The following is a 15,681-nucleotide window of genomic DNA, read 5'->3' as shown; positions in this document are numbered from 1 at the left end:
TATTTATACTGAATTTGGGGAAAGTAACTCATTTGTAAACTGGGTCATGTGATTCATTAAAAAAAAAAATTCAAAAAATAATTTGCTCAGAAATTGAATACAACATACAAATATATAAATGTATAATGTATAATACCTGTATACAAGATGAAACCTAGCCAAAGAAATATTTTCCAGAAAAAATGTACATAAATTCAACATTGAAATTTCTCTGACTTTATTAATTTTTTGTGAGTGATTTAAATTATTAATTTTAAAATGTTTTATTATTTATTAATAATTATTACTACAATTACCTATTTATTATTCATATATGTATTTATTTTTACTGGTATTATTTAAACCAGGTTTTTCATAGCTTTTGCAGGGAAATAAATACAGTCAAACACAAAGCACAGTTTCACTTCACATTTTATTAGAATCTTTCCTAGTACTTCTGCACAGATAAACATTTGCCATCATCAGTATGCAAGCTGTGGTGGGTTATTTCATTAAACCTGCCTCTCGTGATGTTTCTGTTAATGCAAAGCAGAAACCCCAGAAACAGAGTACAAATGCCATCGACACACTGCGTCTAGTGTCAGAGCGGCCGTAGGCGTCACTGGCGGGTGGAAAACAACAAACGGTGTTGAGATGAGAATGGTGGTTGTCACATTGAACGGAAGGAGAGAGGATGCACTCACGAGTTTCAAACCTCAGTACGCAGTTTATACGTAAAGGTGTAATTCAGATGTTATTATTAAAAACAGGCAAAATGAAAGTGGGAGGAATAATAGTATGAAAAAGTAAGAAACAAATCATGATGTATGAGAAAATATATAGAAAAAGCTGTCAATTTAATATTTTAATAACTTAATTTGGGGACTTTCCTTGTATTAATTTCTCTTTCATTTTGAACAATTCTCCAAAATCTTTGGCATGCTAAAGTGAATGATTATTCCACCTGAAAATGTTTGGCCGTTCTTTCGGTTTAGCGGCGGATTGGGAGCGAGGGATTGTGGGAAGGTTCTGAAGAGTGCGCCATGCCCCAAGGCTGTGTACTGGGTTTGTTTTGACTTCAGTCTGTAACGACGATCCTGCCTGTAAAGGTCTTATCAGAGTGTTTGTTTCCAAATCAATCGAGGGGTGCTGAAGCAAATTCTCAATACTATATGGATGATGAACCCGCAAATACCGGCGAAAGAGGTGTGCCGATCGATAATCGTTCACATCGGAAGACGAAACAAGGGCAAACAATAAAAAGGAGAAAGGAAATCCGAAGCGACAACCAGACGCTTTATTTGAATGTGACATGGCATTTGATAAGACTAGAAGTTACACTGAAGAAAATTTTTCCAATTCGTGAGCAGGACATCTAGTATGTACACCTCATTGTGGGTCACTTGACCCAGATCGCCCCTCAGTAGTCTAAGACCTCTATAGCACCTTGAGAAGGCGGATTGCGCATCTGTTTAACATCACCTATGACTATACGCTTAAATGTACGCCACTTCAACCTCTTGAATAAAAATGATAAATTCAACTTTTTTTTCATCTTTCGACATTGTGTTGTAAAGATTCACCCAAAGTAAAAATCAATAAAAATAATAATCATAACAACAACAGTAATCATAATAAAAAACAGACAAGGTGAATAGTATTCAATATCAACGTCTACCAAGTATGCTACAAAAACAAATCATCTGTGGCTGAAAAAACATTTTAATCGCCGATTATAGAAGAATACATGAAGACGCGCGACTCTATCGTAACACAAATGTGTACGCTAACTGAAATCTGTAGCTTCAGATGCTGCCATAATTGATTTTCTTTATACAAATATTAAATCTATATGTGACAAAAGACATTTAAATACTTGTTAAATCCCATGAGCCCAGCTAAAACTCTTCCTGTGACCCCCCCCGAACACTTGAGTACAGAGAAAAATACCTGAAACTGTACAGATATAGACTGTCTATTTGAACTGTGACCGGGTAGCATGATGTTTTGGCTTGAGTTAGAAAAATATTTAGCACTCGTTAAGAGAAAAAAAATCAGGTATAAAGTAAACAGCACAAACAGTGAATGATTATCCCATCTGAAAACGTATGGCGGCTCTTTCCGTTTAGTGAAAGAACCAGAGCGAGGGATCGTGGAAAGGGTCAGAAGAGTGCGGCATCCCCCAAGGCTATGTACTGGGTCCGTTTCGGCTTCAGTCTATAATGACACGCATGCGTCCCACGCGCACCATTCATGGGTGGGAGACTCAGATTAGCACGACAGCGAATAAATGAAACAAAGACATGCAGTGGATGAATTTAAAGTCTGTATGAAGCGTTGACAAATAGCTGGTAGCGCTTCAATACATCGGCTCAACGCCATGTTCGCCCTCTTCTGGAGGAAAGTCCGAGTTGAGGAGAGACTCCATGTATGCTATGTAGCTGGAGCTGTGGGTGTAACTCTCGCTGGGTTCCGGGGCAGGAAGTGTGGGTGCTGAAACAGGAAGTGATGCGGGGGGAGGCAGGCAGGGGGCAGTGCTGGTGTTTGGAGTAATACTAGCGGGCAGGAAAGCGGTGACTATTTCTGGAGGTAGCGCCGAGGGCTCAATGGCTAGTGTGGGCGGCGGTGTCGGCAGACGTGGGCGTTTTGCGGCCAGAGGTTCGTCTGACGGTTGTGCCTGAGGTTGCTGTTGGTTCACAGTTGCCTGTTGAAAAGAAAAAACGACAATTATCGTTTAGCGATGTCAGTCAGAACCCTCCAAATGAACTCCAACTGCACTGTTAGCTTGAAAAACCACGAAAACCCTGCACTTTGACTTCATGTTGACGAATTCTGTGTGCAGAAACATACGGTACTTGGCCCGAAGCAAATAAAAGCGCTTACCAGACGAGACATAACCCTCTTGGGCAGCTCTTGGTTCAGAGAGTGAATCTCGCTGCGCTTCAGTAAGATCTGCGTCTCATCCTGAAACTCCACCTGGAAAGAAATACAGGCAATTTAGACGAATCGGATCCTTTTCTTGGAACCACTTTCCCTGATACAATCCAAGTTAGAAAAACTAACTAGCATCGTTTCCAAACTTTTGTGTCAGTTTGCTTGGTGGCCATCTTTCTAACACTCTTGGGAAACAAATTCCAAGTTATACAAGTAGAACAGAGAAAATATAAATACAAAAAAAAATAAATAAATAAATAAGTTGAAAATCTGTTAAATGTTGTTAACTAAATTAAAAAGAAAAGCAATTATATATAAATTATTTCATATTTAAATAGAACAATTATGTGTATACTATTTAAATTCAAATTAAATGTAATTATTATATTTAATATAAATGTATATTTATATATTAATGAATATATATTTCAATATTTATTAATACATATCTAAATACATTATATTTATATTAAAATGTAAAAATTATTCTATATGTAAAATAATGAAATTAAACAAATATTTAAAATTTAAATATGTATTATATATTTACATTGATTTAAAATACTCAAATTTACACATGTATAATAAAATACAAATTATGTCATTTAAATATGTATAAAATATTTCACTAAATCGATTATAAGTACTATATAAGAAATATCATTTTCTCATATTTTGTAAATGACGTACATATATTTTTATTACAATAATTATAATCATATAAAATAATGATATGAAATGAATATACAGTGCAGGTGTGTTTGTGTGTATATATATATATATATATATATATATATATATATATATATATATATATATATATATATATATATATATATATATATATATATATATATATATACACACACAAAATATTCAAATTATATTTTTATTATAAAATGTAGGATATATATGAATTTAAATATGTACAAAATATTCAAATTATATTTTTTTATTATAAAATGTAGGGCACATGTCCTAACAATACATCAATCCACATGAATTCTGTAATGCAAAACCTAATGCTAATGTATCAATGCTGTTGATAGAGCTGTAAAAACTGCATTTAATACTCCTTTAAATCTCTTATATTTTTGATCGGAAGAGCATCCAACAACAACATAAGCTGAAAACTTTCAACCAGTCTCAAATCAACACCCTATTCCAGATCAATTCCCAACGGCTTCAAGACCTGTCAGACTTACAGACATCCAGTTACAGATCGCCCGCAGCGAGTGGGAGAGCGTTTGTCACGTCTTGCAAAGGTAAAAGTGACGTCATGAAAGCAATCGGCACTTGTTACGAGTGCCATGGCTCACACGGATCCGATAAATAATGGAGTCTTGTGGCGGAGGAGAGAATCAAGCGGTTCGTTAATGCTGACAGAGGAGTCTCTCAAGAGTTCAGCCGAGCAATGAAACACTGTGTGTGTGTGTGTGTGTGGGTTTGAGTTTTAATGAGAAAGAATTTGACGTGAAGCAAAACTAGTTCATACAATGTGTCAAACAATGTATTAACAGTTTGGTAAGCCTCATTTTAGGAGAAAAACTGAAAAAGCATGTTCGGTTAAGCTTTCTGGTAGTTTCTGAGTCACTTTTCCATTCAAATATGACCCAGATGTGGATTAAAACATCGACCCATCACTGCACAAGAACACAAAAGCACTTCCTGTGAGGAGTGGCGTGTGTATGTGAAATAGCAGATGAATGGCAGTCTACTCTCGCCGTCTGCGGTCCATCACACCTCATAAGCTTCATCTACAGACTCCATAAATCCCCCATGTGCCACATCTGCCTACTTTTCTCGTTTTCCCATTAATCTCGGCTCCCTTCCGCTCAATACATCAACGGCTGCTCTGTGAATGAGGAAAGCGAACTTTGCACCAAATGTGGGACTCCTGAAAGACTCGGATGAGATGTGGAATTACAAGAAAGCTGACTGAAAGATTTAGGTTCTTGACCTAAAAATTGGTTGTCGCTACGGGCCTTAACTATATACAAAACAAAACAATAAAATACAATTAACTATAATACAATAGAAAAACAGCAAAAGAAACAAAGAAAGTAATGAAATGGTTTGGTTTGAAATGGATTACTCTTTATATAAGAGTTGTAAAATGGGGCATAAATAAATACAAATAAAAATTTTAGACGTCATAGTTACCTGGTAGTATCGGTGGACATGTTCCTTTATGAAAGATGCGTTGAGAACCCGTCCGTCGATTGTCTTGACCACCACAAGTTCACCCAGTTCTGGAGGGCCGTTCCTCAGACAGTCATGACTCTGAGACAGAAAAATCAAACAGATGATGGATCAAACAGACTCTAAAATCTGATTGGATGAGCCGAATTAATGGGCCAAAGCAACTTGCCAACCATAACAATCTAGAGGTAGATTTAGCCAATCTAGATTTCGACCAATCAGCATCCAGGACCAGAGCTATGCATTTTAGGCCACAATAAGCCACAAGATGCCAGACATTACAGTTATTTATTTTTTCCCCCATGATTAAGGAGGTTTCAGTAACCAAAATCTGGAATGTGGAAGCCCATCTCCATCATTGCATTAAAAAAGGATAATTGACACTATTTATCTTACAATTCTGACTTTTTTTTTTTTTTTTTTCTCTTCTCAGAATTGCATGATATAAACTCATGATTATGACTTTTTCTCAGTTTTTCATACAATTCAGACTTTTTTTCTCATACCTGGGAGCTTAAATCTTACAATTCCGACTTTTTCCTCACAATTCAAAGTTCAGAGTTCATATCATGCAATTCAGATTTTTCAACACAATTCTTACTTTTTAATAGAGATGTTCCGATACCCTTTTTCCCTTCCCGATACCGATTCTGATACCTAGGCTCAGGTTATCGGCCGATACCGAGTACTGATCCGATACCCGGGTGTGTATCTGGTTATACAGTTGTATGTACTACTAGCCCTGTATGAATTGATACAATTATTTTAGGGTGTGCTTCACCACATATAGATAGCCAGATAGATAGATAGTCTGGCGAATAATTTTAACTGAATTTAGGACCGGTGGTGGTGCTTTTTTGGTAATTCAGTGTTTCTGTGAAAATGGGGAAAAACTATCAATAATACTGATAAGATAATAATCATACTATGAATTATACTAAGAACAATATAAAACGCACTAAGGATTAACGAGCTGCTGGATTCATGAATATTAATCACGTTGTCTGCTTTGGCTCGAACGGATTTGCTGAAATCAAAACAGGGACGATAATAGGTGCGCGCCAGCCAATGAGATTGTTGTTGAGATTGTCCGCCTACGACCGGAGAACCCGGCAGTAAAGCTGAAGAATTCCAAAGGAACTCCGTTATTTTGACAGAAAAATACAACAAAGAATAACGTTTACATACCATGCAGAATTGACGCGCTACACGTAAGACTCCCTCGCTCCCTCTCCCTCTCTGCGTGTGAGGAAAAAAGCAAAGCGACGGCGAGTCATGCGTTTCACACTAGAGCTTACGGTACGTCAAATACAGCTGCGCTGCGCATTCATTCAGATGAACTGAAAAATAGATCGCTTGATGGAGAGAGAAACTCTGAAGCGCTCAGAGTGTTCAGCGAGTGACAATATATCTGTGCTAAACTCATACATAGCCTCCCAGTAAAATCTGATAATTTATTAGCCAGTGGCTAATATTAGACATCATTTAGTCGCCCAGGGTGAAGATTTAGTTGCATATGCGAGTGATTTAACTTTTGGCAATGTGCTAGCACGTTTGTATTTCTTGTATTTCGAAGAAGAACTGATTTCCGATTTGCAGCGTTAAGCAAAGCTAGCGCGCATAACTATAGGTCTTGTTTAAAAATGGTATCGGATCAGTACATGGGTTCAAGTACTCGCCGATACCGATGCCAGAATTTTTTTGTGGTATCGGTGGAATTTCCGATACTAGTATCGGAATCGGAACAACCCTACTTTTTAATCACAATTGTGACCCTGGACCACAAAACCAGTCATAAGGGTCAACTTTTTGAAATTGAGATTTATGCATCATGTGAAAGCTGAATAAATAAGCTTTCCATTGATGCATGGTTTGTTAGGATATATAGGACAATATTTGGCCAAGATACAACCATTTGAAAATCTGGAATCTGAGGGTGCAAAAAAAGAAAAATATTGAGAAAATCACCTTTAAAATTGTCCAAATGAAGTTCTTAGCAATGCATATTACTAATCAAAAATTAAGATTTGATATATTTACGGTAGGAAATTTACAAAATATCTTCATAGAACATTTATATCCTAACATTTTTGGCTTTTGCTAGAAATATACCCGTGGGACTTATGACTGGTTTTGTGCTCCAGGGTCACAATTGTTCCACGACTATAGTCGAATAGTAACTTTTTTTTTTTCTCTCGCAATTGCGAGTTTATAACATGTAATTCTGACTTTTTTAAGAAAAAGTGAGAATGGTGAGATGAAAAATTGCAATTACCTTTTTTTTATTTAGTGGTGGAAACGGGCTTCCAGACCAAAGCAACTTGGCAACCATGATTGGCAATAATTATTGGCAATAATAATGAAAAAATATCCTCACCAGCAGGTTCTCTGGGAAGACATTATCACAGTAGGAGCCGTCGTCAAAGTTGACCTCGTAGTAGTTCTGAGTGCCGATGCCGGTGATGGTGCAGCGATAGAACCAACCATTGCTGTTTCTGCCGATGACCTCCTGACCTAAAGACAGCTCACGCGAGCTGTTTTTGACCTGCGGCGGAGGCAGAGCGTCAGTTTGAGGATCACTGTGTGCATTGAGATCCCTTCTATAGCAGCTACGCACCTTCTGATTGGTCTGTTTGTGTTTGTGGCAGGTGACAGACACCACATACGGCCAATCTGCTGGCTTCATGACGACTCCGGCGAGGAGGGCGCAGGTGACGTGGAAGGAAGTGGAGCAGTTGTCCAATGAGCACTGGATACACGCACCGAAGATCTGCTTGGTCGTCTTGTGGCAGTAGACGCACTTCTGCAAATCGTAACGAGGAAACATGAAAATTGAATTACAACCTTTGTAACATGACGAACTTCCATACTCAATGACGAAAAGTGATTTTATCCATCAGGAAAAGGGCACTGGAGCCAAGGCCAAATAGGAGTTCAGTGCTATATAGCTATTAGGCTAATGGTAAACAGCTAAAAAAAAAGAACGTCTTTTAAAATAAAACATTACAAATACAAACATTTATTAATGTGTGAACTACAATAAAAACATCAAAATGTTCACAAAGATAGTCAATTTTAGAAAAGTATAAAACCCCACAAAGAAACAAAAAACTACAAGGACAAATTTAATAAACTAACAGAAACGGAGAACAAAGCAACAAATTAGTACAAAAAATTAACTAAAAAAAAAACACACAAAAGCAGAAGCCAGAACAAGAATAAGACAAAAGAAAAAAAAAAATAGCGTAAGAAAAAATGAAAGAAAAAACACAAACAGAAGAATGAAAGAACAAACTAAAGAAACAAAGAAACAAACACATAAACGAATGAAAACACACATAGAGAAGGAAACAAACTAAAATAAATTAAATTTAAAAAAAAAAGAGAAAACAATGAAATAAAAAAAAACTGAAAATAAACAGTAAAAGAAAGAATGGATGAAAGAAAAAAGGAACTAAGGAACAAAATAATTAAAAAAATAAAAACAAAAACAACTAATGGAAACAAAAGTAGAGGGAATGAGCTAAAAGAAACAAAAAAAAAGAAGGAAAACATAAGTAGAAAGGAAAAAACTAAAAGAAACTATAGAATAAAAGAACGAAAGAAATAGAAGCAGAAAAAATATATAAAGAGGAAAACAAATGTAGAAAATGAAGTAAAAGAATCAAAACAAAAAAATAAGAAAAGATGAATGAAAGACAGAACTGAAAAACAGTCAAGAAAAATAAACAAATATAATAAAAAAAACAAAAAGCCAAATAAAAAAAAGAAACTAAAACAAAAGATAACAGAGACAATGAAACAAATGAAGGAACACCAAGCAAATGAAGAAAAACAAACCAAAAAGCAGACATACACCAGTAATACACCAGATATTAAATGAAAGAGTGATATTATCATACCAGAACAGCGCCTGAGCCGAATGCCAATGCTAAACAGCTATTTGGCTTTTGGCTAACATTATTTCCATGTGTCAGCTAAAAACGAAAGTAAGTGAACAGCAGAAATGTTCACAAACACAGTCTATTTTGATTCCACGTCGACTTAAAATGCAGAAATTAGGGCCGAGTTTGTGGCACGAGAGTATATTTAAAATCAATGCACTTGATTTTTCAGCATTTTTTGCTAATATCCTTTCAAATGGAAACATGTTGTGTCCGTTCATCCCTGTCTCTCTCCCCTTCTCCTCCATTTCCGCATAAACCGCCTCCAAACGCGCGCACACACACACAGAGGGGAATATCGACAGGAATAAAAATTCTTTATTAAATTGTCAATACTTCATTTCAACTCCCTGTGGCCAAGCGGCCGTAATGTACGACGGCCTTTCGATGCGGCGCCAGCTCGGAAATATTTCATCGGCCGGTGAAAGCCTCTGATTTATCATTCGCCAGGGATTGATCGCAGGACAGGCCAACGGACAAGAGAAGGGAAAAAATGTGTGATTTACGAGCATCGAGCATGCAGTTATTTATTCATACATCAAGAGCTGGCGTCCATTTTGAGTCGCAGCGAGTGGGAAGATAAAGCGGCCTCCTTTTAATCTACAATACGACCCTGTTTCCTGTTCTAGAGTGAAACTGTGCAAATAACGAGACTAAATGTTTGATGTTCTTTCGTTACTGGCACTGATTTCTAGCAAACCTGCATTTTTTTGCTTGCTAATGGCAGCTGGAAGCTGAAATCAGATGTATGAGAGGTTTATAGCATGTTTTTCATGTTATTGTGCGCTGAAGTTGCTTTGGGTTGTGTTTGTGCCGACGCATTGAGCAGCATTCAGACGTGCGGCGGAGGAGGAGAAACCTGCCTATATAATCAATGCAGTTCATTTAGCACAGTGAGGAACGACACCTGATTATTCAGGCATTGCACATTATTAATAATGCATCATATCCTCTGAGAAAGAGAGAATGACGGCGAAACAACAAAAGAAAACACAAAGATACAAACGAAAGAAAAAACAGACTAAAGAAACAGAGTGAAAGAACGAATAAGACAAAAGAAAGAAACTAAATGAAAAAACACAAACGAACAAATGAAAAGACAGAAGCAAACTATTGAATGAGCAAAAAAATTTGGGAATTAATGAAAACAGAAAAAAGTAGAAGCCAACAAAAGAATAAGAAACTGAAAGAGCAAACAAAAGAGAAAAAAAAAGCCAAGAAACAGAAAAAAATTTTTACAATAGAAAATTAAACTTAAATCTGAACAAAAAGGAACAAACTCAAGAAAAACAGAAAGAAACGAATAAATAATTGAAGCATGAGAGAGAGAAAAAAAGAAACAAATTAGGAATGAACAAAAGAAAAAAAAGCGCAAATGAAACAGAATGAACGAATGAGCGAAAATTTACAAATGAACTAAAATTAAAGTAAAAAACAAAACAGCAAAAAAAGAAAAGGAATGAAAAACAAAAATGAAGCAGGAAAAAAGGAATAAAAAAAGAAAAACAAATTAGGAATGAAACAGAACAAACAAAAGAACGAGCAAAAAATTTATGAACTAAAACATTAAAAAAAAACAGCAAAAAGGAGATAAAAACAAAAAGGTAATCAAAAAACAAAAATGAAAAATTAGAAATTAATAAAAATTAAACAGAACAAACAAACGAGCAAAAAATTTATGAATTAACTAAAACAAAAAAGAAACAAATTAGGAATGAACAAAAAACAAAAGCACAAATAAAAACAAACAAACAAAGTAGTATAGAAAATATAGAATATAGAATATTTGTATAGAAAATATACAAATTAACCAAAAAAAGAAAGAAACAAATTTGGAATGAACAAAAAACAAAAGTACAAATACAAAAAAATAAATAAAAGGAAAATTTACAAACTGAAGTAAAAAAAAAAGAAATTAAAGTCCAAAACAAAAACAGACAAAAGATACAGAGTGAAAGAACAAGACAAAATAAACTAAAAACGCAAATTAACAAATGAATTAAAAATTAACAAAAACAAACAAAAGCAGAAGACCAATAGGAAAAAACACCAAAAAAAATGAGAAGAATGAAAGAAAACAATGAAAAAAAAAAGAAAGAAAAAAGTTGAAACAAACGAAAGGCCAGTAAGAAACAGAAAGAACAAACAACTGAAAACAACAGTAGAAAATGAATGAAACCACAACATGAACAAAAAAGAAAAGAATGAACGAAAGAAATAAAAGCACAACTGGAAAAATGAAAAAGAAGAACATACACAACGGAGCAAATCAATGTAGGCGCAAACGAGCAAGTGAACGAAAACACAGGATGAACAAAAAACAAGGAGGATTGTCATTTCATCTGCGTGTCTTGACTCACCAGGCTCTTCCTGGTGTCGGGGACGGCCGTCACGTCCACAGGCTCTCGCTCCACCGCGTTAACGAAACGAGCCTCGGCCACAGCGACCGCGCAGATCACGTGAACCCACCTGCGGACGGGACACCAAACACAGAGTTCGTTTGGCAAACGAGCACGAACAGTAGCTTCTCGTAATTGACATGCGATATGAGAGAAACAGAGTTTGAGATATTAGACCTGTCATCTGTGGTTCTCTTCAAAGCTCCTCCTCTTAAACTGCACAAACAGCAGGCCTGCGACGATAAACAACACCAATGAACACAATGAACAAAACGCTTCAGCGCAACAATAAATGTGCCAGGATTAGTGCACAGTTTTCTGCTGAAGACTTACATGTGAACAGTATAAATGATTTATAACTAGTCGTAGGACTAATCTATGTTTGCGTGAAAGGTGTTTGCTACTTACGGCTGTCCATTCGGCCGCAGTACACCGAGAACACATCCAGCCCTCCTGTTTTGTGTCGGGATTGACGCCGTAACAACCTGAAAGAAACGAGAACGGAAACTTAGCCGTCTAGGAACCAAACTGATAAATGTGCATTCAGATTTATTTATTTATTAAACGCATTTTGTATGTTTAAATGGTTTGCGTTATTTACAAAGATAAATAGTTTCTGTAATTTTACATCAAAAACATCTTTCTCCTCAGTTTGACATGAAAAATAAATGTAGAATGGAAGAAAAATAAGAATAAAATAAGACTAAACAAAAACAGATATAACAAGCTGAAAAGTAAACAAATAAAAGGAAATAAGCACAAACAAAAGCATAAAAGAATAGAAAAACCAAACAAAACAAAAATATATTAAACATACTGTGGTCACTAGTATACGTAATTAAAAAATAAACAGGTTTTGTAATTTTCCATTAAAAAGCAACTTTATTCACCTACATTTAATACAAAAAGAATAAAAGATGAAAGAAAGAAAATAAGAGACATCTTGGTAAAACAAAAATCAGAAGTCAAACCAAAAAGAAAAAAATTGGAAGAACAAAACCAAAGAAAAAAAAAAAAAAAGAATGAAGGGTATTTCGATTTATATGCTTATCTGTAATTGTATTGTTGTATTGTTAATTTTTAAGAACTTGGTAAGAAAGAATAATCAAATACAGAAAGTTCAAAATTAGCAGTTTCTGGAATTTTATTTCCAGAAAATTTTCACATCTTGATTTAAACGTCCTGTATGTAATGTAAAGATACTGTAATGTCACTGTAAACCTATTAAAATAATAGTTTTAAAATAACCTATTAAAATAAGGTATATTAAAATAACGATTTAGCCGTTGCATGATACATCCATCCATCACGTTGAATGTATAACTTTTTTATTTTTGGTATTTTGGCCCAGTTCACTCATGTAGCTGTGAAAACAGATGCCTGCTGAAACTGAAATATATATACATCTTCATGACTAGATACAGGCGTTAGAGAAGCGGTCACGGGAATATTTCTGCCTACGCTCCGCCCACAGAAAAACGCCACAATGTTTACTAACAGAAAAAGGGTCTGTAGTAAGTAATACAGACCCTCTCATGTCCCTATAGTAAGACAATCTCTGGTAATTACCGCGGTCTCCCTGCGAGCGCGCCTCAGGAAAATGGACTGTCATATCGCGCGCGCCGGAGGTGAAAGCTCACGCGAACGGAAAGCTGCTGTTGACACGCTGTCATTTGCCGCTCTTCCCGCCTTATCGAAATCAGCAGCTTTCTGCAGGTAAACACGAGCAGCGGGACAGCACGGCCGAGCCCAGCCGGAGCCGTAATGGAGGACGGGACACACACACAGCCTTCGGGCATTAGTTTAATATGCGACAAGCGCACATGTTCTGGCGAGCCACTTTCATAAGCGCTGCGAGTGAGTTCAAGCGTACGAACGCTTAGCAAAAACCCAAAATAGTACGGAGAAGCGAGGAGGCAAAGACAGCGTCGACTAACAAGCTGTCTTTCACTTCACGGCCCTTTCTTCAAGCCTTTGGAAAGCAAACAAGCTGGAGATGCTGCTGCTGCTGTTGTTGTTTTTCGCAGCAGTTCCTTCACGTTCATTCGGGTCGGTGGTTCGCTGTCGCCTCTGTAAGAGGAAGTCGAGGGAATCTGAGCGTTTAAAACACCTCCGGGGAGCCGCGGGAAGCTCACTGCATGGAGACAGTAAATGAAAGCACTAAGCCACTTGAGGTCAAAATGTAGTGATTTTACTATAGGAAAGGGGTTTGATGCAGTAAAATCTCTATTACATGCAGCCTTGAGTGGCTTATTAATTACATTAAACCAAGTTAAGAGTAAAATGATTAAGACATTTAAAACAATATTTGTGAAAAAAATAATCATCATATTAAAATTATACAAAAACAAAGCATAAACAAATAAAATAAAAGGACAGACAAATAAATAAAAATATGAGAACAAAAAAAACAAAAACAAATTATGACAGGTGAAAATGACAAAATTTTACATTAGAAATGAACAAAAAAGCAGAAACTACAGGAAAAAACCAAAGAGAAACAACGAATTACGTAACATAAAATGTATATATAATTAAAAATGATAATCATAATTAATTTACTATTATTATTATTAAAGAAAAAAACGACAAACGAAAGAAAAAAGGTGAAAGAATGTAAAAAAATTGACAAAAAGAAAAAAAGATTCAAATTAAGGGGAAATTAAAGAAAAAAAGAATAAACGAAAAGGGAAAAAAGAAACTAAAATAAAATGACATTAACAAAAAGAGAATTTACATTATTATTATTATTATTAAAGAAAAAGAACAAAAAAAAACAAAAAAAAGAACGGTTACACTATTTTAAGGTGTCCGTGTTACAGTGTAATTATACATTTAAGTGCTGAGTAATATTAATTAACTAAATGTACTTACTACATGATTAGGGTTTGGCTTAGGGTTACTTGCATGTAATTATGAATAATTTATTGTTATTAGAATAGTAAGTACATGTAACGTGTGTAACAAGGACACCTTAAATAAGGTGTTACCAAAAGAACCAAATGAAGGAAAAAAAAAACAGCTAAAGAACAAAGAACAAATAAAAGGAAAAAATAGGACCACAACAATTATAATAAAGAAATACAACAATTATAATATTATTATATTAAAGAAAAAAGAAAAAAAATGAACAAAATATATAAATGGTAAAAAAACGAGTGATAAAAACAAAAAGAAAAAGTACAAAAAGAATGACAGAAAAAAATATAAAAAGAACTAAATTATGAACAAACAATAGATGCCAATAATATACTAAATGAATTAATAAATCAATATATCAAAAACAAAAAATGAACAAAGAAATAGTTATATGTACAAAAATATAACAATACTACTACTACTAATAATAATAATAATAATTAATATTATTGTAGACTTAAGAGTTGCAAAAACAATGCTTCCACTAATTAATAAAGTAACTGTAGGCCGTTCACCATACCTGGTGCAGTAATATATAACTGATATGACACAGGTGCAAATTATATATCAGCTATTTCAATCGAACGCGGGTCAATGGGGGAGATTTATGAGCCAGAAATATCTGTTTCATAAGCCTTGCTTCTTTCAGAAAGCTTGATCGGAGCTGACAGCAGCGCAGGTAAAATATGAGCAAGTATTCTTCTGACACACAGTGACGACTTGAATTAGTTTGACAGAGTGAAAACAGAGCGACGCTAAAGTGATTAGCGCTGCTAAAAGCAGACGAACGCGCGACGGCTCATGCGAGAGCGATCGCACTTCATAAATCTGAACTCCTCGCCGTAATGAACTTACAAACCGTCATCGAAAGCTATCTGAGCGAAACCGAGTGTTTTTTTAGCACGCTGCCGTTCATCCGTCGTTCTTTCGCGAGTAAATCTAATCATATCGTCAGCCGATGGCAAATATCACGGCCGGATGCTTCTGGAAAACACAAAAACACCAAGAAAACTGAAATAGTTTGGTCTACTGTCATTTTCGTTTAAAGCACAACTGGGCCAATCAGAGCACGGTATCACCTCGGTGAACTCGCCGCTAATTGGCAACGCGGCTTAGACTCGCGCCGTGGAGAGAAACCGGCGAAACGAGCCGCTTTGCCGTCTGTGTTTTCCTCTTCGGGAGGTTTTTTTTTTCTGAGCTCTTCTAAATAAATAACTGGAGTTCAGCCTGACTGATGGCAAATTGGCTGGAGTGACGGCCGGGAGACGCTCTCGCGACCAGATAAAGAAAGAATCAAGGCCGTT

General features: G+C 35.7%; 1 protein-coding gene across 1 annotated transcript in view; it reads right to left on the bottom strand.

The window, feature by feature from the left end:
- Positions 1-394: 394 nt before the first annotated feature.
- kdm4b (lysine (K)-specific demethylase 4B) overlaps positions 395-15,681 on the bottom strand; it is a 56,048-nt gene continuing 40,761 nt past the window's right edge. The window contains 8 exon segments of the mRNA XM_058760553.1: positions 395-2,683; positions 2,863-2,955; positions 5,077-5,196; positions 7,493-7,660; positions 7,733-7,918; positions 11,420-11,528; positions 11,636-11,691; positions 11,867-11,943. Of these exon segments, the coding sequence (XP_058616536.1) occupies positions 2,339-2,683; positions 2,863-2,955; positions 5,077-5,196; positions 7,493-7,660; positions 7,733-7,918; positions 11,420-11,528; positions 11,636-11,691; positions 11,867-11,943 (1,154 nt within the window). The 3' untranslated portion in view covers positions 395-2,338.

Source organism: Onychostoma macrolepis, chromosome 22, assembly GCF_012432095.1.
Source record: "Onychostoma macrolepis isolate SWU-2019 chromosome 22, ASM1243209v1, whole genome shotgun sequence".
Taxonomy (NCBI): Eukaryota; Metazoa; Chordata; class Actinopteri; order Cypriniformes; family Cyprinidae; genus Onychostoma; species Onychostoma macrolepis.
The sequence above is the reverse complement of the archived record's forward strand: the minus strand, read 5'-3'. Positions and strand labels throughout refer to the sequence as shown.